Source organism: Rhinopithecus roxellana, chromosome 17, assembly GCF_007565055.1.
Source record: "Rhinopithecus roxellana isolate Shanxi Qingling chromosome 17, ASM756505v1, whole genome shotgun sequence".
Classification (NCBI taxonomy): Eukaryota; Metazoa; Chordata; class Mammalia; order Primates; family Cercopithecidae; genus Rhinopithecus; species Rhinopithecus roxellana.
In genome coordinates this window covers 20947066-20971431 of record NC_044565.1, presented here as the reverse complement: position 1 = coordinate 20971431, position 24366 = coordinate 20947066, and the positions used below count along the sequence as shown (strand labels likewise).

At 36.8% G+C, this 24366-nt stretch overlaps 1 protein-coding gene across 2 annotated transcripts in view; it reads left to right on the top strand.

Moving 5' to 3' along the window:
• The window catches only part of DNAH6 (dynein axonemal heavy chain 6), a 330576-nt gene that overhangs the window by 279687 nt on the left and 26523 nt on the right, over positions 1-24366 (top strand). For both annotated transcript variants that reach the window (XM_030920632.1, XM_030920633.1), the window contains 4 exons: positions 15087-15247; positions 17076-17164; positions 17968-18114; positions 19522-19660. In XM_030920632.1, the coding sequence (XP_030776492.1) occupies positions 15087-15247; positions 17076-17164; positions 17968-18114; positions 19522-19660 (536 nt within the window). The remainder of the gene's footprint in view (positions 1-15086; positions 15248-17075; positions 17165-17967; positions 18115-19521; positions 19661-24366) is intronic.

The window sequence follows — 24366 nt, the reverse complement described above, 5'->3', positions numbered from 1 at the left end:
CTAGAGAGCAGAAATTCATGCAAATACCTACATAGGTATAAATATCTCACCTAAGAACAAATAAAAGTGATCAAGTTAGATTTCAAAGACAATTTTTATTTATATGCTATTTAGAAATCACATATACAATATAAAAACAGTACAGAAGGTAGAAAATAAAGAAATTCAAAAGATACATGCCATGCAAATACTAATGAAAAGAGAGCTAGTAATAGTTCCAACGTATATCACAAAACAGAGTTTGAAGCAAAACATTTTATTAAAGATAAAACGGAAAACTACATGATATACAAAATGATCCACAAAGAAGAGATACCAATTGTGAAATTGTACACAACTAACAACAAATGTTGAATTGTATAAAGCAAAAACTGGAGAAATTTATACAAGAAAAAATTGATGAATCAACATTAATATGGAAAATTTTAACACACCTGATAGAAACTGTCATGAAGCAAACAAAAGTTGCAAAATTGGTAAAAATATAAAATATTCAGAGAGTGAAATTAAGAACTTTGATTTCTGTACTTAACAAATGTAACAAATGCAAGATTTTCAAGTATCCATGGAACATTTACAAAAATTAGCCATGTGTTTAGAAAGACACATATTTCTAAAAGAAGACAGACATTTTCTCTGACCACAATAAAATCTTAGGAATCTATCTTAAAACATTATTTTTTAAACATTTTGGGAAACAAAAAAATGCACTTCTGCACGTCCATGTGTTAAAGAGAAAACATAATGGGAATTTCCATAAGTGGAAGTAGATGAAAAAAAAATATAACATATAAAATCCTGTAGGATGTAGTAATGTGGCACTTAGTGGTAAATTGATACATACTTGTGGACTTCTCATTCCAGTAACAACAAACTAAGGACTCAGATCAATATTTCCACTAAGAACACCCAGAAACCATAGACAAAATATTTAAGAGAATATATGTTTGAAGGTCTGGAGAATTAATAAATTAGTGAAGAATATTTAGGAGAAAAGGAAAACCTAGAGCAATGAGCCCAGCACTCAAGGCCGTTTTTTCCCTAGAGGCACCAGAGGAGGAGGCCAAAGGGCTGTGAAGCTGAGCAGACATTTTGATTACTACAAAGGACAAAGGAGACAAAATAAGAACCCAGAGCCCACTAAGTAAACCCCCCCTTACTTTAGGTTTGCACTCCAAGGAGATTTATCAAAACAAATAATGCCAGGTAAGAAATAAATGGTTTGGGAAAGAGGTTAAGATGATCCCTGACTACTAGTATGTCTGGATGCCTGCCAGAAAACATAAATCTTATCTGGGGGAACAGAACATTTTAGCTGCATAAGAAAATATGTACGAGAGAACCTCGGACTACGTGTTTAAAAACCAAGAAAAACAGTATATATTAGAAACAGAGCACAGAGTATCCTGATAGTGGATACATGACATTTATTTTAAGATAACTTTAAAATGTTCAAGGAAATAAAAAATTGAGAAAATTGCAGACAATTTAAATTACTTAAAATAAAATTCTAGAATGTAAAAATATAACTGAGCCAGTCACAGTAGCTTATGCCTGTAATCTCAGCATTTTGGGAGGCTACGTAGGAAGATCACTTGAGCCCAGGAGTTTGAGACCAGACTGGACAACATAATGAGACACCATCATTACAAAAAATTAGCCAGGTGGAGTGGTGCACACCTGTAGTCCCAGCTACTCAGGAGGCTGAAGTAAGAGGATCACCTGAGCCCAGGAGGTTGAGACTGCAGTGAGCCATGTTCATGCTACTGCACTCGAGCCTGAGTGACAGAGTGAGATCCTGTGTCAAAAAAAAAAAAAAGTATATATATAGATACACATATTTATAAGTGTGTGTGTATGTATATCTATGTATATAACTGAAAGAAAGAATTCAATATATCAATTTGATGACTTGAAAGTATAAAGAGACAAAACAATGGAAAAGATGGAAAAGAAGATAAGAGACAGAGATACAGTGGCAAGATCTATTAAAGTGTAGTTTGAGTCCCAGAAGGAGAGAAGAGTGCAGAATATTTTAATAAACAATGGCTGAGAATTTTCCAAAACGGAAGACATCCATCCACAGATTATATAAACTCTACTAAACTCCAAGCGTAATAAATGCAAAGAAAATTCTCTACCTAGACCCCTTACAGTGAATTGTGGGGGGAAAAAAAGAACATATTAAAAACAGATTAACTTTAAAGATGCAACAAATATGCCATTGACTGATTTCTCTGCAGAAATAACGAAATCTGGAAGACATATATTCTAAGTGTGGAAAGCAAATTACTGTCAAAACTTCTCTTAAAAAATGAAGTCAACATTAAGCCTTTTTTAGACAAAAAAGAATTGAAAATAGAAACCCAAAAATAAATTAAGCAGAATAACGGTGGAACTATATCAAAACTTGTGAGATACTCCTAAAGCCAGAATAAGAGGGAAATTTATAAGCTTAGATATATATGTTATACAAAAAAAAATCTAAAACTTAGTAATTAAATTCTACTAGAATTTTAAAAATAAAAATAAGAGCAAGAATTAATGACTTAGGAAACATACAATAGACAGGATCCAAAAGACCAAAAGTTAACTTTTTAAGCTTAATAAAACTAATAAATTCATGCTGAAACTGATTAGAGTCTAAAAAAATTTATCAAAATGAATAAGGGAATATCATTACAGATCAGCAGACATTAAAATGATTATATTATTAAAAAAAACTTTTGTCATTGAATTTGAAAATTTTAGTGAAATTTAAAGTTCCTCAAAAAACATAATTTTGAAAATTGATAAGCATAAATAGCATTGCTGAATAGTCCAATAATTTTAAAAGAAATTTATTATTAGAACCCCTCCCACAATAAAAGCATAAAAAGTCAAATACTTCAAGACAAATATAATAAAAGACATGTAAGATCTCACCACAGAAAAGTATATAATATTACTGAAGGAAATCAAAAAGACCTAAGTAAATGGATGGATATGCCATATTTATTAAGTGGAAGACTCAGTATTGTAAAGATATCAATTCTTTTCAAGTTGATCTATATATTCAATGCCACCACATCAAAATACCATTCAGTGTTTTGGGTGGAAATTGACAAGATACTTCTAAAAGTTACATATAAACACAAGGACCAAGAAAAACCAAGCCAAGTATTATATCAGCAAACAATGGCAGAGTAGAAATTCCAAAAATCTATCTCTACACGTGTAAAGAAAATGTATGTGCTAAGTTCAAGAGTTCGTTGAGTCAGATATCTGGGCCAATGTGACTCAGCAAGTTTGGAGCACAGGCACAAAACTCTAATTGTTATATAACCTGTTTGTGTAAACTCATACTTGGCTCTGAACCACTATTTGTAAAAGGTACAACTGCCCTGCTGATGCTGTACATACCGTTCACACCCAGAGAGAGAGAGTGGAGTTGCTGACCCTGTAAGGGAGAGCCATGGGGGCGGCAGGAGCCGTGGAGCCAACCGCTGAGAAGGGCTGCAGCCAGAGCGGGCAACCAAGATAAAGACGGACAGAGCAGCCAGAGAATAAAAGCCATATTTTACCTGCCTATGGCCCCCCGAATGTTCTTTCAGCTATCTGCCACCCGTCCACCCCCTCCCCCTCAGACCTCAGAATGGGCTGGAACCTGACACTTGGTGTGACAACACAAAAATAACAGTCTAGCAAAAACTGTCCTAGTTAACTTTATCAAAACTCTGGAAAATAACCAAAGGTTTCAGCAACCAAGTGAATGCTTAATAAAGAAAAAACAGCTGAATCTAGACAGGAGAGCTTTGTGGCATTTTAATTTACCCCAACCCACATTCTCTAGCTGAGCAGTGGTGTGAGTTCCTGGTGCCATAGTGAACAGAAAATATCTTGTTCTTGGGGGGTTGTAGCTGTTTGTTTTGGCCTGTCTGGTGTTTCTTTGAAGGACTAGGTCACAGGTCTTGATTTTATTTCATCTAACTAGGAATGCTCCAGGAGAGAGTTATTACCCTGGAAGATTTTGTCAAAATTATTTAAAGGTAAAATGTATGAGCCACTGCCTCCTGGCCCAAGGGATAACAGTTGAGGCAACAAGCAGACAAAGCAGAAAGCCTGGGAGGAAAGGTGAGAGTAAGATGCTTTGGGAAACAAAAAGTTTGAAAATCTCCCACATATTTTTGGGAATCGAGAAGGCCACACTCATGTTCTCGGTTGGGTGTGTACTCACAAAAGACATGAGAAGGAACTAAGCTGTAACCTCTGGCTGACCTTCAGGCTTGGCCCAGCCAGGAAGTGAAGGCTAATGCAGATTTGTAAACTGCTCAGCTGAGTGTTGAAATCAGACCCCAAGGCACACACAGAGCCCATCTGCAAAATCTGGGAAATTTTTGTTGTGGTTATTTCAGACATTTAATGAAATCTCTGTTGAATTACTAGCTAATCTAGTAACACTAAACTAGTTGAATAGAGACATACAAGAAAAAATACTGACCTTACAAAATTAGTTCACAAAAGTCATTAAAAAAACCAAAGACAACAACAAGAAACACTGGGAAGTGGGGACAGTCTAATTTCCAGAGTTGTGACATTATAATATTCTAAATGTCTGCTTTACAACAACAACAAAAAATACAAAGTATCCAAAGAAATAAGAAATTATGACCCATTCAAAAACAATAAAAACTGACCCTGATGAATGCCAGACATTGGGCTTACTAGACAAAAACTTTAAATCAACTATTTTACATATGCTCATACAGTTAAAGGATACATGAACAAAGAACTAAAGGAAAACATGAGAATGATGCCTCACCAAAATAGAGAATATCAATGAGATAGAATTTATTAGAAGGAAACAAGTAGAAGTTTGGAGATAAAAAGTACAATAATTAAAATGGAAAATATACAAAAGGGATACAACAATAGATGTTAAGAAACAGAAGAAAGAACTATGAACAACAGATAGGTCTGTTGAGATTACTCAATTTGATGGGCAGAAAGAAAAAAATACAAACAGAACCTGCCAGGTGTAGTGGCTCATACCTGTAACCCTAGCACTGTAGGAGGCCAAGGTGGAAGGATCATGTGAAGCTAGGAGTTACAGACCAGCCTAGGCAACAAGGCAATACTCTGCCTCTGCAAATAATAATAATAATAATAACAATTTGCCTGGCATGGTGGCATGTGCCTGTAGTCTACTTGGGAGGCTGAGGCAGGAAGATTGCTTGTGCCCAGGAGTTTGAGGCTCCAGTGATCTAAGATCATGCCACTGCACTGTAGCCTATTGGCAGAGCAAGATCCTGTGTCAAAAAAAAAAAAAAAGGTGGGCCAGGCACAGTGGCTCACACCTTTAATCCCAGCACTTGGGTAGGCCAAGGCAAGTGGATCACCAGAGGTCGGGAGTTTGAGACCACCTTGCCCAACATGGAGAAACCCTGTCCCTACTAAAAATACAAAATTTGCTGGATGTGGTGGTGCATGCCTGTAATCCCAGATACTCAGGAGACTGACGCAGGAGAATCGCTTGAACCTGGGAGGTGGAGTTTGTAGTGAGCTGAGATTGCACCATCGCACACAAAGAGCGAAACTCAGTCTCAAAAAAAAATAAATAAATAAAAGTTGACATAACTAAGATACCTGAGAGATACCATCGACCATACCAACATACACTAATGGAAATCTGAGAAGAGGAGAAAGAGGGGGAAAGAAAGAACATTTGAAAAAATAATGTCCCATACTTCCCAAATTGATAAAAGATATGTATCTACACATCCAAAGACCTTAATGATTCTAAGTAGGATAAACTCAAAGAGGGCTATACCAAGACACACTATAATCAAACTATCAAAAGACAAGACAAAGAAATAATCCTGAAAGCAGCAAGAGAGAAGTGAACTTTCACAGATAAGAGATTCTCAGTAAAATTAATGGCTGTTTCTCATCAGAGTCCATGATATCAGAGGCAATGGAATGGCATATTCAAAGTGGTGGGGGTGAAAGAGGGACTGTTAACCAAGAATTCTATATCTGGCAAAATGATTCTTCAAAAATGAAGAAAAATTTAAGATATCCCCAGGTAAACAAAAACTGAGAAGGTCTGTCACTAGTAGAACTGCCCTACAAGAAATACTAAAATGAGTTGTTCAGACTAAAATGAAAGGACACTAGACAGCAAATTGAATTCACACAAAGAAATAAATAACCCAAGTAAGCATAACTACATAGGTAAATATATGTCACTAATAATATACCTTTGGCTTATAATTCCTCTTTTCATTTTGTATATAATTAAAAAGGCAAAAGCATAAAACAATAATTATAAATATATGTTGGTGGTCATACAATGTATAAAAACGTAGTTTGTGACACGATAACAACACAATAGAAGGCAGAGCTATGTAGTAGCAAATTTTGCATACAACTGAAACTAAATTGGTATTATTTCAAATTTAAATTTTTATGAATTCAGATGTTAATTCTAATCCATGACATGATCACTATGAACACAATTAAAAATATATACAATATAGTAAAAGAAATGAGCAGAGAATCAAAATCAATATCTAACTAACCAAAAGAAGGCAGTGATGGAGGAATTGAGGAACAAAAAGGATATGACATGTAAAAAAATCATAAAAGTACATTCTTCCTTATTAGTAATTATATTAAATGCAAATGGATTAAAGTCTCCAATTTAAAGACAGAGATTGGCAGAATGGATTTCAAACACACACACACACACACACACACACATACACACAATTAATTCAATTACATGCTGCCTACAAGAGATTCACATTAAATCCAACGAGTAACTAAAAGAGCTGAAGTGGCTATAATATCAGGAAGAAAAATAGACTTCAAGACAAAAGTTGTTACAAAAGACAAGGATATAATTTAATGATAAGACAATCATCAAAAAGACATAACAATTGTCAGCCAAGTCCCAAAACATATAAAGTAAAAACTGACAGAATTGAAGGCAGAAATAGTTCAATGAAAACAGTTAGAAATTTCAATGTCCCTTCTTTAATAATGGATAGAACAATTATGAAAAAAAGATAAGGTAATAGAAGACTTCAACAACATTAAAACTAATATTAACAGATTTGACAGACATATATAGAACACTGTACCCAACAATATCAGAATAAACCTTCTTCTCAAGTACACATAGTACATTCTCCTGGATAGTTTATATGTCAGGCCACAAAGCAAGTCTCAATAAACTTAAGAAGATTGAGCCATAAAAAGCATCTTTTCAAACACTAATGGAATAAAATTAGAAATGAATAACAGAAGGAAATATGGACAATTCAAAAATATATGGAAATTAAATGATACCCTTTTAAGAAATCACAAGGGAAATTAGAAAATGTTCATTTTTTAAAACTTCAACTTCTACTTTAGATTCAGGTTTCTTAACATGTGCATATTGCATGCTGCTGAAGTTTGGATACAAATGATCCTATCACCAAAGTAGTGAGCATAATGCCCAAGAGTTAGTTTTTCAACCCTCTCTTCCTCCCCTATCTGGTAGTCTCCAGTGTCCATTTTTCCAATCTTTATGTCCTTGTATACCCAATGTTTAGTTTCCCCTTATAAATGAGAATATTCAGTATTTGGTTTTCTGATTCTGTGTTATAGTAATGACCTCCAGCTGCATCCATGTTGCTGCAAAGGACCAGATTTTATTCCTTTATGTGGTTGCATCATATTCCATGGTTTATAGTACCACATTTTCTTTATCCAATCCACCATTATGAGAGAATCTAGGTTGACTGAATATCTTTGCTATTGTGAATACTGCAAGTGCATGTGTATTCTTAGTAGAATAATTGATTTTCTTTTGGATATATACCCATTAATGGGAATAGTGGGTTGAATAGTAATTGTTTTAAGTTCTTTCATAAATCTCCAAATTGCTTTTTAAAGTGGCTGAATTAGTTTACACTGTGAATGAATGCATAGTTTATACACCGACAGTGTGTAAGTGTTCCATTTTCTATGCAGCCTCACTAGCATCTGTTAATTTTTGACTTTTTAATAATAGCCATTCTGACTGGTGTGAGATGGTATCTCATTGTGGTTTTTATTTGCATTTCTCTGATGATTAGTGACATTGAGCATTTTTATATGCTTTTGGATGCCTGAATGTCTTTTTTTGAGAAGTGTTACTCATATCTTTTGTCCACTTTTTAATGGAGATTTTTGCTGTTGAATTAACTTTCCTATGGATTCTGAATATTAGACTTTTTCAGATACTTATTTTCTCCCAGTCTGTAGGTTGTATTTACCCTGTTGATAGTTTCTTTTTCTGCACAAAAAGTCTTCCACTTAATTTGGTCCCATATATCAATTTTTGATTTTTTGAAATTGCTTTGGAGTACTTAGTCATAAATTCTTTTCCAAGGCTGATGTCTAAAATGGTGGTTCCTAGGTTATCTTCTAAGATTTTTATAGTTTGAGGTCTTACGTTTAAACCTTTAATCCATCTGGAGTTAATTTTGGTATATAGTGAAACATAAGAGTTCAGTTTCATTCTTCTGCGTATAGTCAGTCAGCTATCCTAACATCATTAATTAAGCGGAAAACCTTTTCCCCATTGCTTATTAGTGCCAGTGTTATCAAAGATGAGATGACTGTAGGTGTGCGGCTTTATTTCTGTGGTCTCTATTCTGTTCTATTGGTCTATGTGTCTGTTTTTGTACCAGTACCATGCTGTTTTGGTTACTGTAGCCTTGTAGCACAGTTTGGAGTTGGGTAATATAATGCCCCCGCTTTGTTCTTTTTACGCAGGATTGCTTTGGCCATTCAGATTCTTTTTTGGTTATATATGAATTTTAGAATAGTTTTGCAGTGAAATGGGTAGTTTGATAGGAATAGTGTTGAATCTGTATATTGCTTTGGGCAGTATGGTCATTTTAACAGTATTGATTCTTCAAGTGAATTAGCATGGAATGTTTTTCTATTTGTTTGTGTCATTTATGATTTCCTCTGGTAGTATTTTGCAGTTCTCCTTGTAGAGATCTTTCACCTCCTTGGCTAGATGTATTATTCTTTTTGTGGCTATTGTAAATGGCATTCCTTTCTTGATTTGGCTCTCAGTTTAAATGTTATTGTTGTGTAGAAATGCTATTGATTTTTGTGCATTGATTTTGTATCCTGAAACTTATTGAAGACTTTTATCAGTCTTCCAGTTACAAAACCAAATGATTGGAGAAGAAAGATAGTTTGAGTTCTTCTTTTCCTATTTGGATGTATTTTATTTCTTTCTCTTGCCTGATTGTTTTGGCTATGATTTCCAGTACTATCTTGAAAAGGAGTGGTGAAAGTGGGAATCCTTGTCTTGTTCCAGTTCTCAAGGGGAATGATTCTAGCTTTTGTCCATTCAGTATGATATTGACTGTGGATTTGTCATAGATGATTCTTAATATTTTGAAGTATGTCCCTTCAATGCCTAGTTTCTTTGTTAATAATTTTTGTCATGAAGAAATGTTGGATTTTATCAAAAGCCTTTTCTGTGTCTATTGAGATGATCATATGCTTTTTTTATTTTAATTCAGTTTTTGTGGTGAGTCACATTTACTGATTTGTGTCTGTTGAACCAACATTCCATCCCAGGAATGAAGCCTACTTGCTTATGGTGAATTAGCTTTTTAATATGCTGCTGGATTCACTTTTCTAGTATTTTGTTGAGAATTTTTTCATCTATGTTCATCAGGGATATTGGCCTGATGTTTTCATTTTTGTTGTGTCTGTGCCAGATATTGGTATCAGGATGATGCTGACTTCACAGAATGAGTGAGAGAGGAGTCCTTGCTTTTTTAATTTTTGGAATAGTTTCAGTAGGATTGGTACCAGCTATTCTTTGTATATCTGGTAGAATTCCACTGTGAATCTTTCTGGTCCAGGGCTTTGCTTGGTAGGATTTTTATTCCCAATTCAATTTCATTACTCATTATTGGTCTGCTTAGGATTTCTGTTTTTTCCTGGTTCAATCTTGGGAGGTGGTGTGTCTCCAGAAATTGATCCATTTCCTCTAGACTTTTCATGTTTCTGTGCAGAAAGTTATTAATAATAGTCTCTGAGGATCTTTTGTATTTCTGTAGGATTCGTTGTGATATCACCTTTGTCATTTCTGATTGTGTTTATTTGGATCTTCTCTCTTTTTTTGTTTGTTAATCTAGTTAGCATCTATCAATCCTGTTTATCCTTTCAAAAAACAAACCATTGGTTTTATTCGTTCTCTTTTTCAGTGGTCAAGGTTTATTAGGGATTTTAGTTGGAATGACACTTGGATAGTTGGTTGCATTGTTTATATGTAGATCTTTTCACATTATATGGTAATGTACACTACTGCTATATATAGAGATCACAAAATAAGATCCTTTGGAACAATTATGCACAAGACATGCGATATTAGATTTATACACTGGATCCCAGGATGTGACTGACTGGGAAAGAATGTTGAACTAGGAATGTCCAGTGAAGGAGCCAGAAAGTTATATACACACAGTAAACATCCATCTGGCTCAAGGGGCAACTGCAGCATGTGCAGCATTGGCAGAGCTGCCTCAGAGTTGGTAAAACTATTTCACACTGACCAGTTTAGGACTACACAAGATTAATACCATCTAGCATCAGGATATAGCTGTAGGATTTTACAAACCATTCCTATGTCCAACTTCAGGAATTGATGTTTTTCCCAGTGCATCTTAAAATATTGCTGCTTTGATCACAGATCAGATAAAAAGGACAACAGGCACAACCTCCAACTAAAATCCTACTGTAGCCTAGACAGTGAAATGGTATGACATCAGAAGACTTTAAAATTGCAGGTCTTTTTAGAGTCCCCAAAGTATAACTGCACTCTTCTTCAAACAGGCCTCTTCCTCAGGAGTCAGAGTCACCTTCACACAAGGTCGGAGATTCCATTTTGTCCCAAAATGCAAGGAACACTAAGGAAGACATTATCCTTTATTCCATAGAGACCCTTAATCATGGTGGAAATTAGGTGCACCCACCTAAGATTCTTCATTATACTCCCTGCCAAATCTGCCACAGAGGGTCCAATCCCTCAGCCTTTGAGTTTGATCACCTCATAAGCACTCTCAACCACCTACTTGTGAGTCTCTTTCCACTGTTACTTATCTGTATCAATCCCCAAATCTGGGTGCAGAGTCTTCAAGGAGGCACCAGCAACATTCACTCCACTCCATACAGACACACTGGAATCTCCATGTTCCCCAAGGACCTACCCCTGACAGCTTAATGAGTGAACTCCCAGCCTTTCCCCCATCAGGTAACGGAATTGGGCTGAATCCAGATTGCAACCATTTTCAATAACACAGTTTTGGGGAAAGCCACTTATCTTCCAAGCTACATGGGTCAAGATATCCACTAGATTTGAAACAATAAGCAAATTGCAGTTCAGCCTATATTTTACAACATTAGGAATGATGAATTTAAAGATGTTCATGTTATGCTGGACCAAATTAAGATGGCTTTCTCCCTCTTGCTGATGTGCCCAAGCAGTGAAAATGACCAGCTTGGAGTTTGCAGTTACATTAGTCTTTGCCAGAGACAATCTTTGGTGTTCTAAAGAAAAGGCTGCCATGTTGGAGATCCATCATCTTTCCCTTCAATTTATCTTCCATGACATCAACAAGAGCAAGTTCATCTACTGAGTCCTTTGTGGACTTGTTGGCATGGCCTGTGCCATGCCAACAGCACCAATCCCAGCAACTATAATCTTATTCTAAGGGGGTCTCTTCTTCCTCTAGAAGATTATGAATCAGCTGATCCTTGAGAGTTGCCATATTGAACTTGGAACCAAAAGGAATTGGGAATGCACATCCAGCAGGTGTCAGGGGCACATGACAATGAGATCCGGACTCGGCGGCAGTGGCTCCAGCACCTGGCTTTATTAATTCTTTGTATGGATTTTGGGGTCCCAATTTCATATAATTCTGCTCTGATTTTAGTTATTCCTTTTCTTCTGCTAACTTCAGGATTTGTTTGTTCTTGTTCTAGTTGCTCTAATTGCAATATTAGATTGTGAATCTAATTCTCAGTGTAAGAATTTAGCACTACAAACTTTTTTTTTTTTTTTTGAGATAGGATCTCAGTCTGTTGCCCAGGCTGTACTGTGGTGGAGTGATCATGGCTCATTGCAGCCTCAACCTCCCCAGAGTCAGGTGATCCTCCCTCCTCTACCTCCCAAGGAGCTGGGACTACAGGCACACATCACCATGCCTGGCTAATTTCTGTATTTTTTTGTAAAGACAGGGTTTTGCCAGGTTGCCCAGGATCATCTCAAACTGAGTTCAAGTGCCCTCCCCCTCAGCCTCCCAAAGTGCTGGGATTACAGGCACTGCATCCAGACATACTGTAAACTTTTAACGCTGCTTTTACTGCATCCCAGATATTTCAGTATGTTGTCTCTCTCTTTTCATTTGTTTCAAAGAAGTGTTTTATTTCTGTCTTAATATGTTGTTTACCCAAAAGTCACTCAGAAGAAAGTTGTTTAGTTTCCATGTAATTGTGTGGTTTTGAGAGATCTTGGTATTGATTTCTATTTTAATTCCACTGTTGTCTGAGAGTATGCTTGGTATGATTTTGATCTTTTTGAATGTATCAAATCTATTATGGTTAAGCTTGTGGTTGATCTTAGACTATATTCCATATAGAGAAGAGAAAAATGTATATTCTGTGGTTGATGGGTGGAGTATTCTGTAGATAGCTCTTAGATCCAATTGATTAAGTGTCTAATTTATGTCCAGAATTTTTTTGTTAGTTTTCTGCCTCAATGATCTGTCTAATACTGTCAGTGGGATGCTGAAGTACCCCCACTATTATAATGTAGCTTTCCAAGTATTTTTGTAGGTCTTGAAGTAGTTGTTTTATGAATCTGTGTATTCCAGTGTTGGGTGCATCTATATTTAGGACAGTTAAGTCTTTTTGTTGAGTTCAACCCATTACCATTATGTAATGCCCTTCTTTGTCCTTTTTTACTGTTGTCAATTTAGTCTTGTTTCTGCAATATAAGAATAGTCACCTCCTCTTCTCTTGTTTTCCTTTTGCATGATAGATCTTTCTCCACCCCTTTATTTTGAGCCTGTTGGTTTTGTTACATGAGAAATGGATCTCTTGAAGATAGACGATGGTTGGGTCTTACTTTTTTATCCAACTTGCTACTCTGTGCCTCTTAAATGGGGTGTTTAGACCACTTATATCCAACGTTAATATTGATATGTAAGGTTTTGATCCTGTTGTGATATTTTTAGCTGGTTGCTTTGTTGTCTTGATTGTGTAGTTGCTTTATAGAGTCTGTGGGCTCTGGACCTAAGTGTCTTTGTGGTAGCAGGTATCACTCCTTCATTTCCGTGTTTAGAGCTCTTTTATGAATCTTTTGTAATGCTGGTCTAGTGGTAAAGAATTGCCTTAGCAATTGCTTATCTGGAAAAGCTTTTATTTCTCCTTTGCTTATGAAGCTCAGTCTGACAGGATATGAAATTGTTGGTTGGAATTTCTTTTCTTTAAGAATGCTGAATATAGTTATGTTATCTCTTCTGACTTGTAATGTTTTTGCTGAGAAGTCTGCTGTTAGCCTTATGGGATGACCTTTGTAAGTGATCTGACTTTTTCCTCTAGCTGCCTTTAAGAATTTTTTTTTCACATTGATCATGGAAAGTTTGATAACTATGTGTCTTGGGGATGGTCTTCTTATATAGTATCTCCTAGGGTTTCTCTGAATTTCCTGAAATTGCATGACAACCTCTCTAGCAATATTGGGGAAACTTTCAAGGACTATATTCTCAAATATGTTACCCGAGTTGTTTACCTTTTCTCTCTCAGGAATGCCAGTATGGCATAGGTTTTATCTATTTGCATAATCTCATATTTCTCATAGGCTTTATCCATTTTTTAAATTCTTTCTTCTTTATTTTTGCCTAACAGGGTTGTTTTGAGGTACCAGTCTTTGAGCTCTGAAATTCTTTTTTTGACTTGGCCTAGTATGTTGTTAACGCTTCCAATTGTATTTTGAAATTCCTGTAGTGATTTTTCAATTCCAGGAGTTCAGTTTTGTTTTTTCTTCATATAGCTATGCCATCTTACAACTCTTGGATCATTTTACTGGCTTCTTTGGACTAGATTTCAACTTTTTCTTGGATCTCATTGAGCTTCCTTGCCATCCAGATTCTGAATTCTATATCTGTCATTTCAGACGTTTCAATCTGGTAGGATCCATTGCAATCATTTAGAGGGAAGGAAACTGATTTTTTGAATTGTCATAGTTCTTGTGCTGATTCCTAATTATCCAAGAGAGCTAGTATTTATCATTTTCAAGTTTCTGTCATTTCATTGAGGCTTTTTATTTTTGTATTCCTGTTTTTCTTTGAGGGTTTGACTGTGGTGTATGTTGTGTATAGTTCATTGGCTTTGCTTCTGGGTGCTTTCAGAGGCCCAACGCTTTGCACAGGTTTCTTAGTTGTAGCTAGTTTCCCACATTGGCTTTCACAGATGCTGTGTGATTAATCGATGGCATTATTATTCAAAATTGTTTTTGCCTTTTGGGATAAGGAGAGGTACTGTTTTTTGACCTGGGTGGTGATACATGTGCACATTTGCTTTGTGAGAATTCATTGAGCCATACACTAATAATATGTATTTTTCTGTATATATGTTAGACTTTAATTTTTTAAGTGTTTAAAAACTGATCTATAGTGTTGTTAGAAGTTAGGATAATGATTACCTGTGGGAAGAAGGAAGGGGAAATCATTGAGGCAGAGAAAGACATAAAAGAAATGTCTGTGGTATATCAGCACAGTTCTCTTCTCAACCACAGGTATTGATTTGTGATCATTTGTAGAGCTGTATATTCGGTTTTTGCACTTTTCTATGTGGGTCATGGTAAAAATATTTTTAAAAACAAGAAATAAGGAAAACATATTTGTACTCCTATTGGAATGAGGATTCAAAATGTATATATGTATATATATCCTAAGCAAGAGTCTACTGTATTTACATTTCTTGATATTGATTTTGCTTTAAAATAGCATAAGATGATATTTTGTTGTTGCTCTTTAATTAAGGGTGCAGTCAATTTCACTGGGGCAAGGACAGGGACCTATTGCTGAAAAAATGATCAAGGATGCAATGAAATCAGGAAACTGGGTATTTTTGCAAAACTGCCATCTTGCTGTTTCTTGGATGTTGGCAATGGAAGAGCTCATTAAAACCTTCACAGATCCAGGTATGTTGAGCACATGTTGAGCACATAGCCCCTGCATAATAATAACATTTTGATGTAACCTTTTCTTGTTGAATTCATTCCTTATAATAATTCATTATTGTAGGCACTATGTTTCCCTATATTAAAGAGGAGAAATTTGAGACCTAGACAGATTTAGCTAATTTACACAACCAGGGTTTGACAAAAGGCCTTCAGAACTACAAGTTGAGGCTAGGATCCACTGGATCATTTCTGTTTCTTATTGCCTTCTATGAGAGGTCATTTGAATTTGAAATATATTACTTATAGGCATATTAAAAAGAAAAATATACTTAGGACAAACAAAAGAAATTAAATCTTTCCCTATATAACGAGAAATGTCAAGGAAGAGTTCAAATTACCACCAATTCCCTTAGAGTAGTTTTTTACCACCTTTTATCCTCTGTAACCACATGGCAACTAACCTTTACATGTGCCTCAGAGCCACACCCACCCCATGGGCATGCCCAGCATTACTCATAGTTGCTGGCACTAGCTATTATCTCACCACTTTTTTGCCCACTCAAGAAAGTGTAATGGGCTGCAAAGAGAGGAAGTGGAATTAGAATCTACTCATTTTAAAGTGTTAGTATAAAAATAACCAAAATCTCAGGAACTATTTTATTGGCAACAAATGGTGTGGGTCCCATTCTACCACTCTGCTGTGAAGGCCTGGGGTAGAACTTCCAGGCAAGCATATCCAGAGAGAGCCCTTTCTCTGAGGCCTTTCTTTGTGCCCTCACTACAGAAAGCTTTCTGGAAAGGTAAGAACTATGCAGATGATCTTGCAAATCACTTTATTTAGTGCCACTTATTAAGGTGAAGAGCTGCTCCTTTCCAGAGTCCCCAGTCTGCACTGTTCACTGAGCCAGCTCAGGATTTAGCAGCCTTCCCCTAAAGGCCCTTCACTTCCTGGCCCCCTGCCCTCACCCCCAAGCCTTCTGCAGGTTGCTTCTGATAAAGGTAAGGACTCATTTTTATCCACCATTCATAATCTCCACCATTTCCATTCCTTTGCAGTCAAATAAGAGATGGCCTGCTTCCTGCTGGGCCTGTGGCTTATTTCTATTTAAATAATTAAAGAGAAATGACAAGGAGGTCTTCAGTACTGGTCAGAGGTCCCCAATGATTAGGAATATAATTAAGAAGCAAATGTTAGAGAGGCATCAAAAAAGCAATTTGCTGTGGTGGTACTACATGAGCCTCCAGAATATGGAGATGCCGTTCAGCTTCACTATAACTAGGACAAGAGCATTTGCCAGTTCTTCAAGGAGACTGGATGGGCTAATGAAGCCAGCTGAAGTTGTTTGTGTATTTTAAGTGCTTACTAAACTTAAGTGGATAGAAAAGTCCTATTCTGGCCCTTGCTATAATCATTTATAACCCAACCATTTAAGTTCTGATATTGGCCATTTTCATGCCCCTTGTGTTAAATTAAATGGTCAAAAAATCCTCATGAAAATAAATACGTGGGCAATAACTGCCCGCTTTTTCAACTGAAAATGTTTCCCATTTCAAAGATAAGACCCTTAATAGTTCAGTAACTATTAAAAATTAACATGTTCCTAATGTGTTTACCCAAATGTGCCTACTTCTTGACTGCCAAACCTTCCTAACATGAAGTTTCTAAAACAACGCATCTTACTCCCATTTTAAAACAGTTTACAATATACTTGTAATAGATTAACTAGGTCTTTAAACAAAGCTTTATAGGATTTTTTCCTTCTATAGAATAATTGTTTCTTATGGAAAAGTACTACTACCAACTAAACATTTTCCTTTTTTGTTGTTTTATCTTTGTTTTAAACAGATAGTGCTATTAAGGACACTTTTCGACTTTTTTTAAGCTCCATGCCTAGTAATACATTTCCTGTTACAGTTCTTCAAAATTCTGTCAAGGTAATGTATGCATATGGTTGGAACAATGTGAAATGGTTGGTTTCAGAATATTCATCTAGTGCCTCCAAGGATATCAGAGCCTGCACAGAAGCATGTGGGGGTCTGCGTGGCCAGGATGGGGAGGTGAAGTCAGTATCTTTTCATCTTTAACAAGCAGGGAAATGATTGCCCAACCCCATCCTTGCATATTCTAGTCCTACTGGTATTCAGCTCTTCCAGCTCTCACCCTCACAAGAAAATGTTAAGGGTACAGAGTGATGAGAAGAGAACCCCTTCCAGAGTTAAGGGAATGTTTCAGTATTTGAGAAACAGGAAAGCCTACAAGCCATACTAGTATGGCTGTTGGATTTTAATGCTGGAGGTTTATGATCTATGGCAAGCCTCTGCATATGAGGAACAAGAGGTGCTTTTTCCCTCCCTGTCCCATGTCATGGGACATCAGGGGACAAACTATGGGACAATGCCATATGTCAGGATGATGCAAAATTCAATGAGGAAACCTTGAGCATGCTTTCTGGCCTGTGTTTAGAAAAAATGGACACTAAGTGGAAGTGTCTGAGGTTCTTGTTGAACATGTGGTTCAACCACTGTAGGTCTAAGAACCCTGCCATTCCATGTTCTCCCTGGACTGTGCCTGAGCAAGATACAAAGCAGGCTCAAACATGCCAGGAATGGTCCCCACCGCCCCATGAACATCAGCTATCTACATCATCTCAATGGCTTTCAGTCTATGTGTGTTATTCAGAAATAACGCAAATCTATAAAATCATTCTCTCTGCCATGTATATTTCATCTAAATCCAGGTGACCAATGAGCCTCCAAAAGGCTTACGTGCAAATATCAGACGAGCATTTACTGAAATGACACCTTCGTTTTTTGAAGAAAATATACTTGGAAAAAAATGGAGGCAAATAATATTTGGCATTTGTTTCTTCCATGCGATTATTCAGGTACACTTATCAACTCTGCTTTTTAATAGCAACAAGGAAGTGTATTGTGAAATAAATAGCAATAATTAAGTGAAAGCTTGTAAATGTCATTGTGAAATGCTGAAGACTCCATTCTGTGTCTGAACCCAAGTTGTTTTCATTCAACTTTCAATCTCTATACTCCCCTTGCCTCCATGTTTCACAGATTCAGCTCTCACCTCTCGTCTGATCTGCCTACAAAATATCATCAGTTGGATGAATGCAGTAGGTTCAATTCAGTTCAATAAGCACAAAATAGATTTCCTCATAGGTGGCATATTTATTATATTAGTTTTCCGGTTTTCAAATGTGTGTGGTCTACAGAAAATAAATAAATAAATAAATAAATAAATAAATAAATAATCAGACTGGGCACAGTGGCTCATCCTTATAATCCCAACATTTTGGGAGGCCAACGTGTGCAGATCACTTGAGCCTGGGAGTTCAAGACCAGTCTGGGCAACACAGCAAAAGCCCATCTCTACAAAAAACATTTTTTTAAATAGCCAGGCATGGTGGCACATACCTGTAGTCCCAGCTACTTGGGTGCTGAGGTAAGAAGATTGCTTGAGCCTGGTAGGTCAAGGGTGAATGAGCAATGATCGTGCCACTGCACTCCCACCTGGGTGACAGAGAAAGACTCTGTCTCAAAAAAAAAAAGAAAAGAAAATATGCCAGATATAAGATAAACAGGTTAAAAGGTATTAGAGGAGGTCTGACAGGTTGGGATCAGGGGAGGGGTTCTGGGTCTGAGGCCTTTGTTCCGCTAACAAAAGCACGTGAGATGCGGAGGTAGTTTAAGCTTTAGGAAAATGTTGAGATCAAGAGCAGGGAACTTGGAACCAAACCTCTGGCATAATTATCAGTTTCAAATTTAAGAAATTAAGATAGGATAGGGAAATAACAAAGGAGGTTGGGGGAGGATTTCATGATGGTATGCCATGAAACAAAAATATGGTTCTATGTGTGGCATAACTGAAAAATCATGGACAGACTCCTTAAAACAGCAGGGAGTAGTTCTCTCCACCAGATGGATGATTACAGGGTCAATATTTTTATGCCAAAAGACTACAGGTGAAATTTTTTTTTCCTACTTTGATGAAAAAATGCTTTATTTTACCCTGAAGGAAAAATGTTCTTTTGACAGGTCTATCAAATTTCTAGTAATAGCAAATTTTCTTTTGGAAATATGGGGAGGAGCCAGTATTGAAGGAAGAGGTGCTTACTCTGTTTGGTGAAAGCCTAGCTGAAGTTGAGCCACATGATTTTACTGATTTTGCAGTGTGGGGATGCCCAATTTCAATGGAAACTTCTTTTTAGTTTTCAATATATTACACAGAATTTATTTTATCAAATTTTGTTTCAGACCATTTTCATTTTTCATTCTAGGAGAGAAAGAAGTTTGGCCCCCTTGGTTGGAATATCTGCTATGAATTTAATGACAGTGACAGGGAATGTGCTTTACTGAACCTCAACCTCTATTGTAAAGAAGGAAAGATTCCCTGGGATGCACTGATTTATATTACTGGTGAGTACGTCCTTGTGGCCAGGCCTTCCATCTATGTACCACAAAGTTTTTGGTTTACTCCCACCTGGCCCTTACAAAGATGGTGTCCTCCCCCTGTGTTTAATAGTGGTGATGATGACTTTTGATGTTCCTTGTGTGAAGACAAGATTGTGAGAAGAACACATCAGGACATCATGAGAATATTCACATATAGAGAATGGGGCAGCTGCTTTCTCAAATAATAATAATAGGAAAAACAGTGCTTGCCACATGCCAAGAACCCTTTTAAGCACTTCCCAAGAATTAGCAGATTTAATCCTCATAACAACCTTACAATGTGAGGACTATTATTATCACCGTTCTACACATAAGAAAACTGAGGCACACCATTCACAAAGTGCTGGGGCCGAGATTTGAACCCAGACAGTGTAACCTCCAGAATCCACGATCTTAAATTCAAAAGAACCTAAACATTATTTGACTAGTAGAGACCTCTTAATTCAGATATACCTGTGAACAAGAAAAAATCTTTCAGGAATTAAATTTTTGGTAAATATTAACTGTGACTACATAAGGATCTTGTTGCCAAAATTAGAACCAATTTGGACCATGTGGGCTCAAGTAGTAAGGGAGAGGATATTTGCACTGGGAAGTGGGAGAAGGAGGAGCTCTGAAAAGGGACAGAAAGGACATGGATGATTTTCATTGGCAAGTAAGGGAAATGCAAAACAGCAGAAGGGTATCAGGTGATCTATAGACTAAAAGGCAAAATGAAACCTTAAAGCATATTTGAGATGAAGGCAGCAAGATAATAGTAAAAATGGTTTAGGACCAGTCCCCAGAGTGAACCAACAGGGAAAGCCCTGTAATTTGGGAGGCTACTTTGTACTCCTGCCCCAAGCCATCCCAATGGGGCCAAAATTGTTTAGCAAAGTGGTGATGTAGGCAAAATTGTTCTCTGGTATCCTCTGCTTACCCTGAATTTTCCTATCTCTTATTATCCTTTTCCTTCTCCCTCTCCTAGAATCCTTGATGTTTCAGGTTACCTCAGTCTCTACTGCTGTGGAAGTAATTGTGCAGGTAAAAAGTAATTTCCCAGACTGATCTATAGATTTAATGCAATCCCTATGTAACAGCAGACTGTTACACCCAGATCAACTGGCATGTTGCAGGAATTGATAAGCTGATTATAAAATTCATATGAAAATGTGAAGGGCCTCATATGGCAAGAACAGTCGTGGAAAGAAGAATAAAGTCAAAAGAGTAACATTTCCCAATTTCAAAACTTACTACAAAGTTACAAGTCATTGTGGCACTGGCATAAGAATAGACATAGATTTTGACTTGACAGTGGTGACCGTAGTTCTAACACATTTTTTGTTTCTGGCATGAAGGGAGCAGAGCCTTTATCAGGTCGATTTCTTTTTATGTGGCACCCATCCACTGTTCCCTCCAGCACCTAGTCTTGGTCCAAAGAGTCTCAGAGCTGTCAAAAAGTTGTTCTGAAGAAAACAGGACATCTCAGCAACAAATATCCCAAAGTATTGCTGTAAATGAGACTGATTTTATGGGAAAATTAAGAAAGGTGTTCCAGTTCTTACAAATTTGGATCTTCAATCTGTGTTGGAAATTCTGTTTCTGGATCTAGTTTGAGGCACTAAGAAGGATAAGACATCAATTTGCAATGAGCCCTTGCCAGGGTAACATCAATTCTGCTAAAATTGAAGCAGAACAAGCACCAAATTTATGGTGAAGCTTGTATGGAAGAATGGTGAAATATTGATACTTTACAAAAAGTTTGTAGGGACAATGCCTCAAACAAATCAGTAGCAGTTTGTAAATGGATAACTAGTTTTAAGAAGGGCCAACCAAGACAGTGTTGAAGATGAAGCCCACAGCAGTAGGCCATCCACATCAATTTGCAAAGAAAAAAATTAATCTTGTTCATGCCCTCACTGAAGAGCACCAACAATTAACAGCAGAAACAACAGCCAACACCATAGACATCTCAATAGGTTCATTTTACACAATTTTGACTGAAAATTAAAGTTGAGCAAACTTTCCACTCAATAGGTGCCAAAACTTTTACATCCAGATCAGAGGCAGACAAGAGCAAAGCTTTCAGTGGAAATTTAAACAAGTGCAGTCAAGATCCTGAAGCATTTCTTCGAAGAATTATAACAGGAGATGGAACATGGCTTTACCAGTACAATCCTGAAAACAAAGCACGATCAAAGCAATGACTACCAAGGGATGGAAGTGGTCCAGTCAAAGCAAAAGCAGGCTAGTCAAGAACAAAGCTCATGGCAACAGTTTTTTTGGAATGCTGAAGGCATTTTGCTTCTTGACTTTCTAGTCAAAGCTTTAGCAGAAAAAATGCCTAAGAACACTTCACCAGAAAGTCCATCTTCACTTCAACAACGCTATTCAGGCCTGTCATCAAACTGGAGCACTTTTGCAAGAGTTTTTATGGGAAATCATTAGGTATTCACTTTACAAACCTGATTTGGCTCCCTCTGACTTCTGTGCTTCCTAATACTAAAATTTTGTTAAAGGGCACCCATTTTTCTTCTGTTAATGTAAAAAAAGACTGCATTGACATGGTTAAACTCCCAGGACCATCAGTTCTTTAGGGATGGACTGAATGGCTGGTATCATTGCTTACAAAAATGTCTTGAATTGATGGACCTTGTGTTGAGAAATAACATTTATATTTTTAAAAAAAGAATGGGCTTATAAATCAGTGGAACAGAATCGAGAATCCAAAAATGACCTTTATATTTATGACCACTGATTTTCAATGATGGTGCCAAGACAATTCAATGGGGGAAGGATAGTCTTTTCAACACATGATGCTGGGACAATTGGGTGTCCATCCACAAAAGGATAAATTTGAACCCTTATACCATATACAAAAATTAATTCAAAATTGGTGACAGACCTACAATTAACAGAAAAAAGTAAATCTCTTAGAAGAAAGCTTTGGAGAAAATTGTGACTTGGGGTTAGTCACTGACTTCCGAGATATGACACAAAAAAGAAAAAATAAATTGGACTTCATCAACATCTAAAACTTTTACTCTTAGGCCGGGTGCTGTGGATTAAGCCTGTAATCCCAGCACTTTGGGAGCCTGAGGCGGGTGGATCACAAGGTCAGGAGATCGAGACCATCCTGGCTAACACAGTGAAACCCCATCTCTACTAAAAATACAAAAAATTAGCTGGGCATGGTGGCGGGCACCTGTAGTTCCAGCTACTCGGGAGGCTGAGGCAGGAGAATCGCTTGAATCCAGGAGGCAGAGGGTGCAGTGAGCCAAGATTGTGTCACTGCACTCCAACCTACGCAACAGAGGAAGACTCCATCTCAGAAAAAAAAAATTATTAAAACTTTTACTCTTCAACACATACCATCAAGAAAGTGAAAAGGCAAGATGCAGACTGAGAGAAAATATTTGCAAATCATATATCTGATAAGGGCTTGTATCCAAAGTATATAAAGACCTCTTACAACTCAACAATAATAAGAAAAATAACTCAATATTAAAATGATTGAAGATTTGATTTGAATTGACATTTCACCAAAGAAAACACACAAATGCCCAGTAAGCACATGAGAAGATGCTCAATTTGTCATGAGGAAAATGAAAGTTAAATCTCTAATGAAGTGCTACTTCACACCTACTAGGATGACCATAATTTTAAAAGACAATAACAAATGCTGGTGAGCATATGAGAAAATTGGAACCCTCATACCTGCTGGTGGCAATGTAAAATTGTCCTGCTGCTTTGAAAAAATGTTTAAACAAAGTTGCCATATGACTTAGCAATTCTACTCCTAGATATGTACTTAGGAAAAATTAAAACATATGTCCTCACCAAAACTTGTACACAAGGCCAGGCTCAGTGGCTCATGCCTGTAATCCCAGCACTTTGGGAGGCCCAAGTGGGTGGATCACAAGGTCAGGAGTTCGAGACTAGCCTGGCCAACATGGAGAAATCCCACCTCTACTAAAAATACAAAAATTAGCTGGGTGTGGTAGTGCACACCTGTAATCCCAGCTGTTCAGGAGGCTGGAGCAGGAGATTCACTTGAAACCAGAAGGCGGATGTTGCAGTGAGCCGAGATAGGGCCACTACATTCCAGCCTGGGTGAAAGAGTGAAACTCCATCTCAAAAAACAACAACAAAAAAAAAACCACACAAAAACAAAACTTGTACACAAATGTTCACAACAGCATTGTTCATAATGGCCAAAAATGTCCAATAACTGGTGAATGGCTAAGTAAAATATGGCATATCCATAAACAGAATATTATTCCACCATAAAAGGAATAAAGTACTGATACATACAACAACATAAATAAATCTCAAAAACATTATGCTAAGTAAAAGAACTCAGACACAAAAGCCCACAAGTACAATTCTATGTATATGAAATTTCCAGACGAGTCAAGTCTATAGAGATGGAAAGTAGTTCAGTGGTTTCATGGGACAGGGAGTAGACATGGGGACTGACTGCAAATGGACACAAGATTTCTTTTGGGGGGAAATGGAAATGTTCTAAAGTTAGATTGCAGTGATGGGTAAACAACTCTGTAAATTTACCAAAAATTAATGAATTTATATATATAATTATATATAATAGATATATTTTCAATATATATTCTTTTATATATGTTTTATGTGAATTTTATGGTTTTTTAAATTATATCTCATTGAAACTGTTT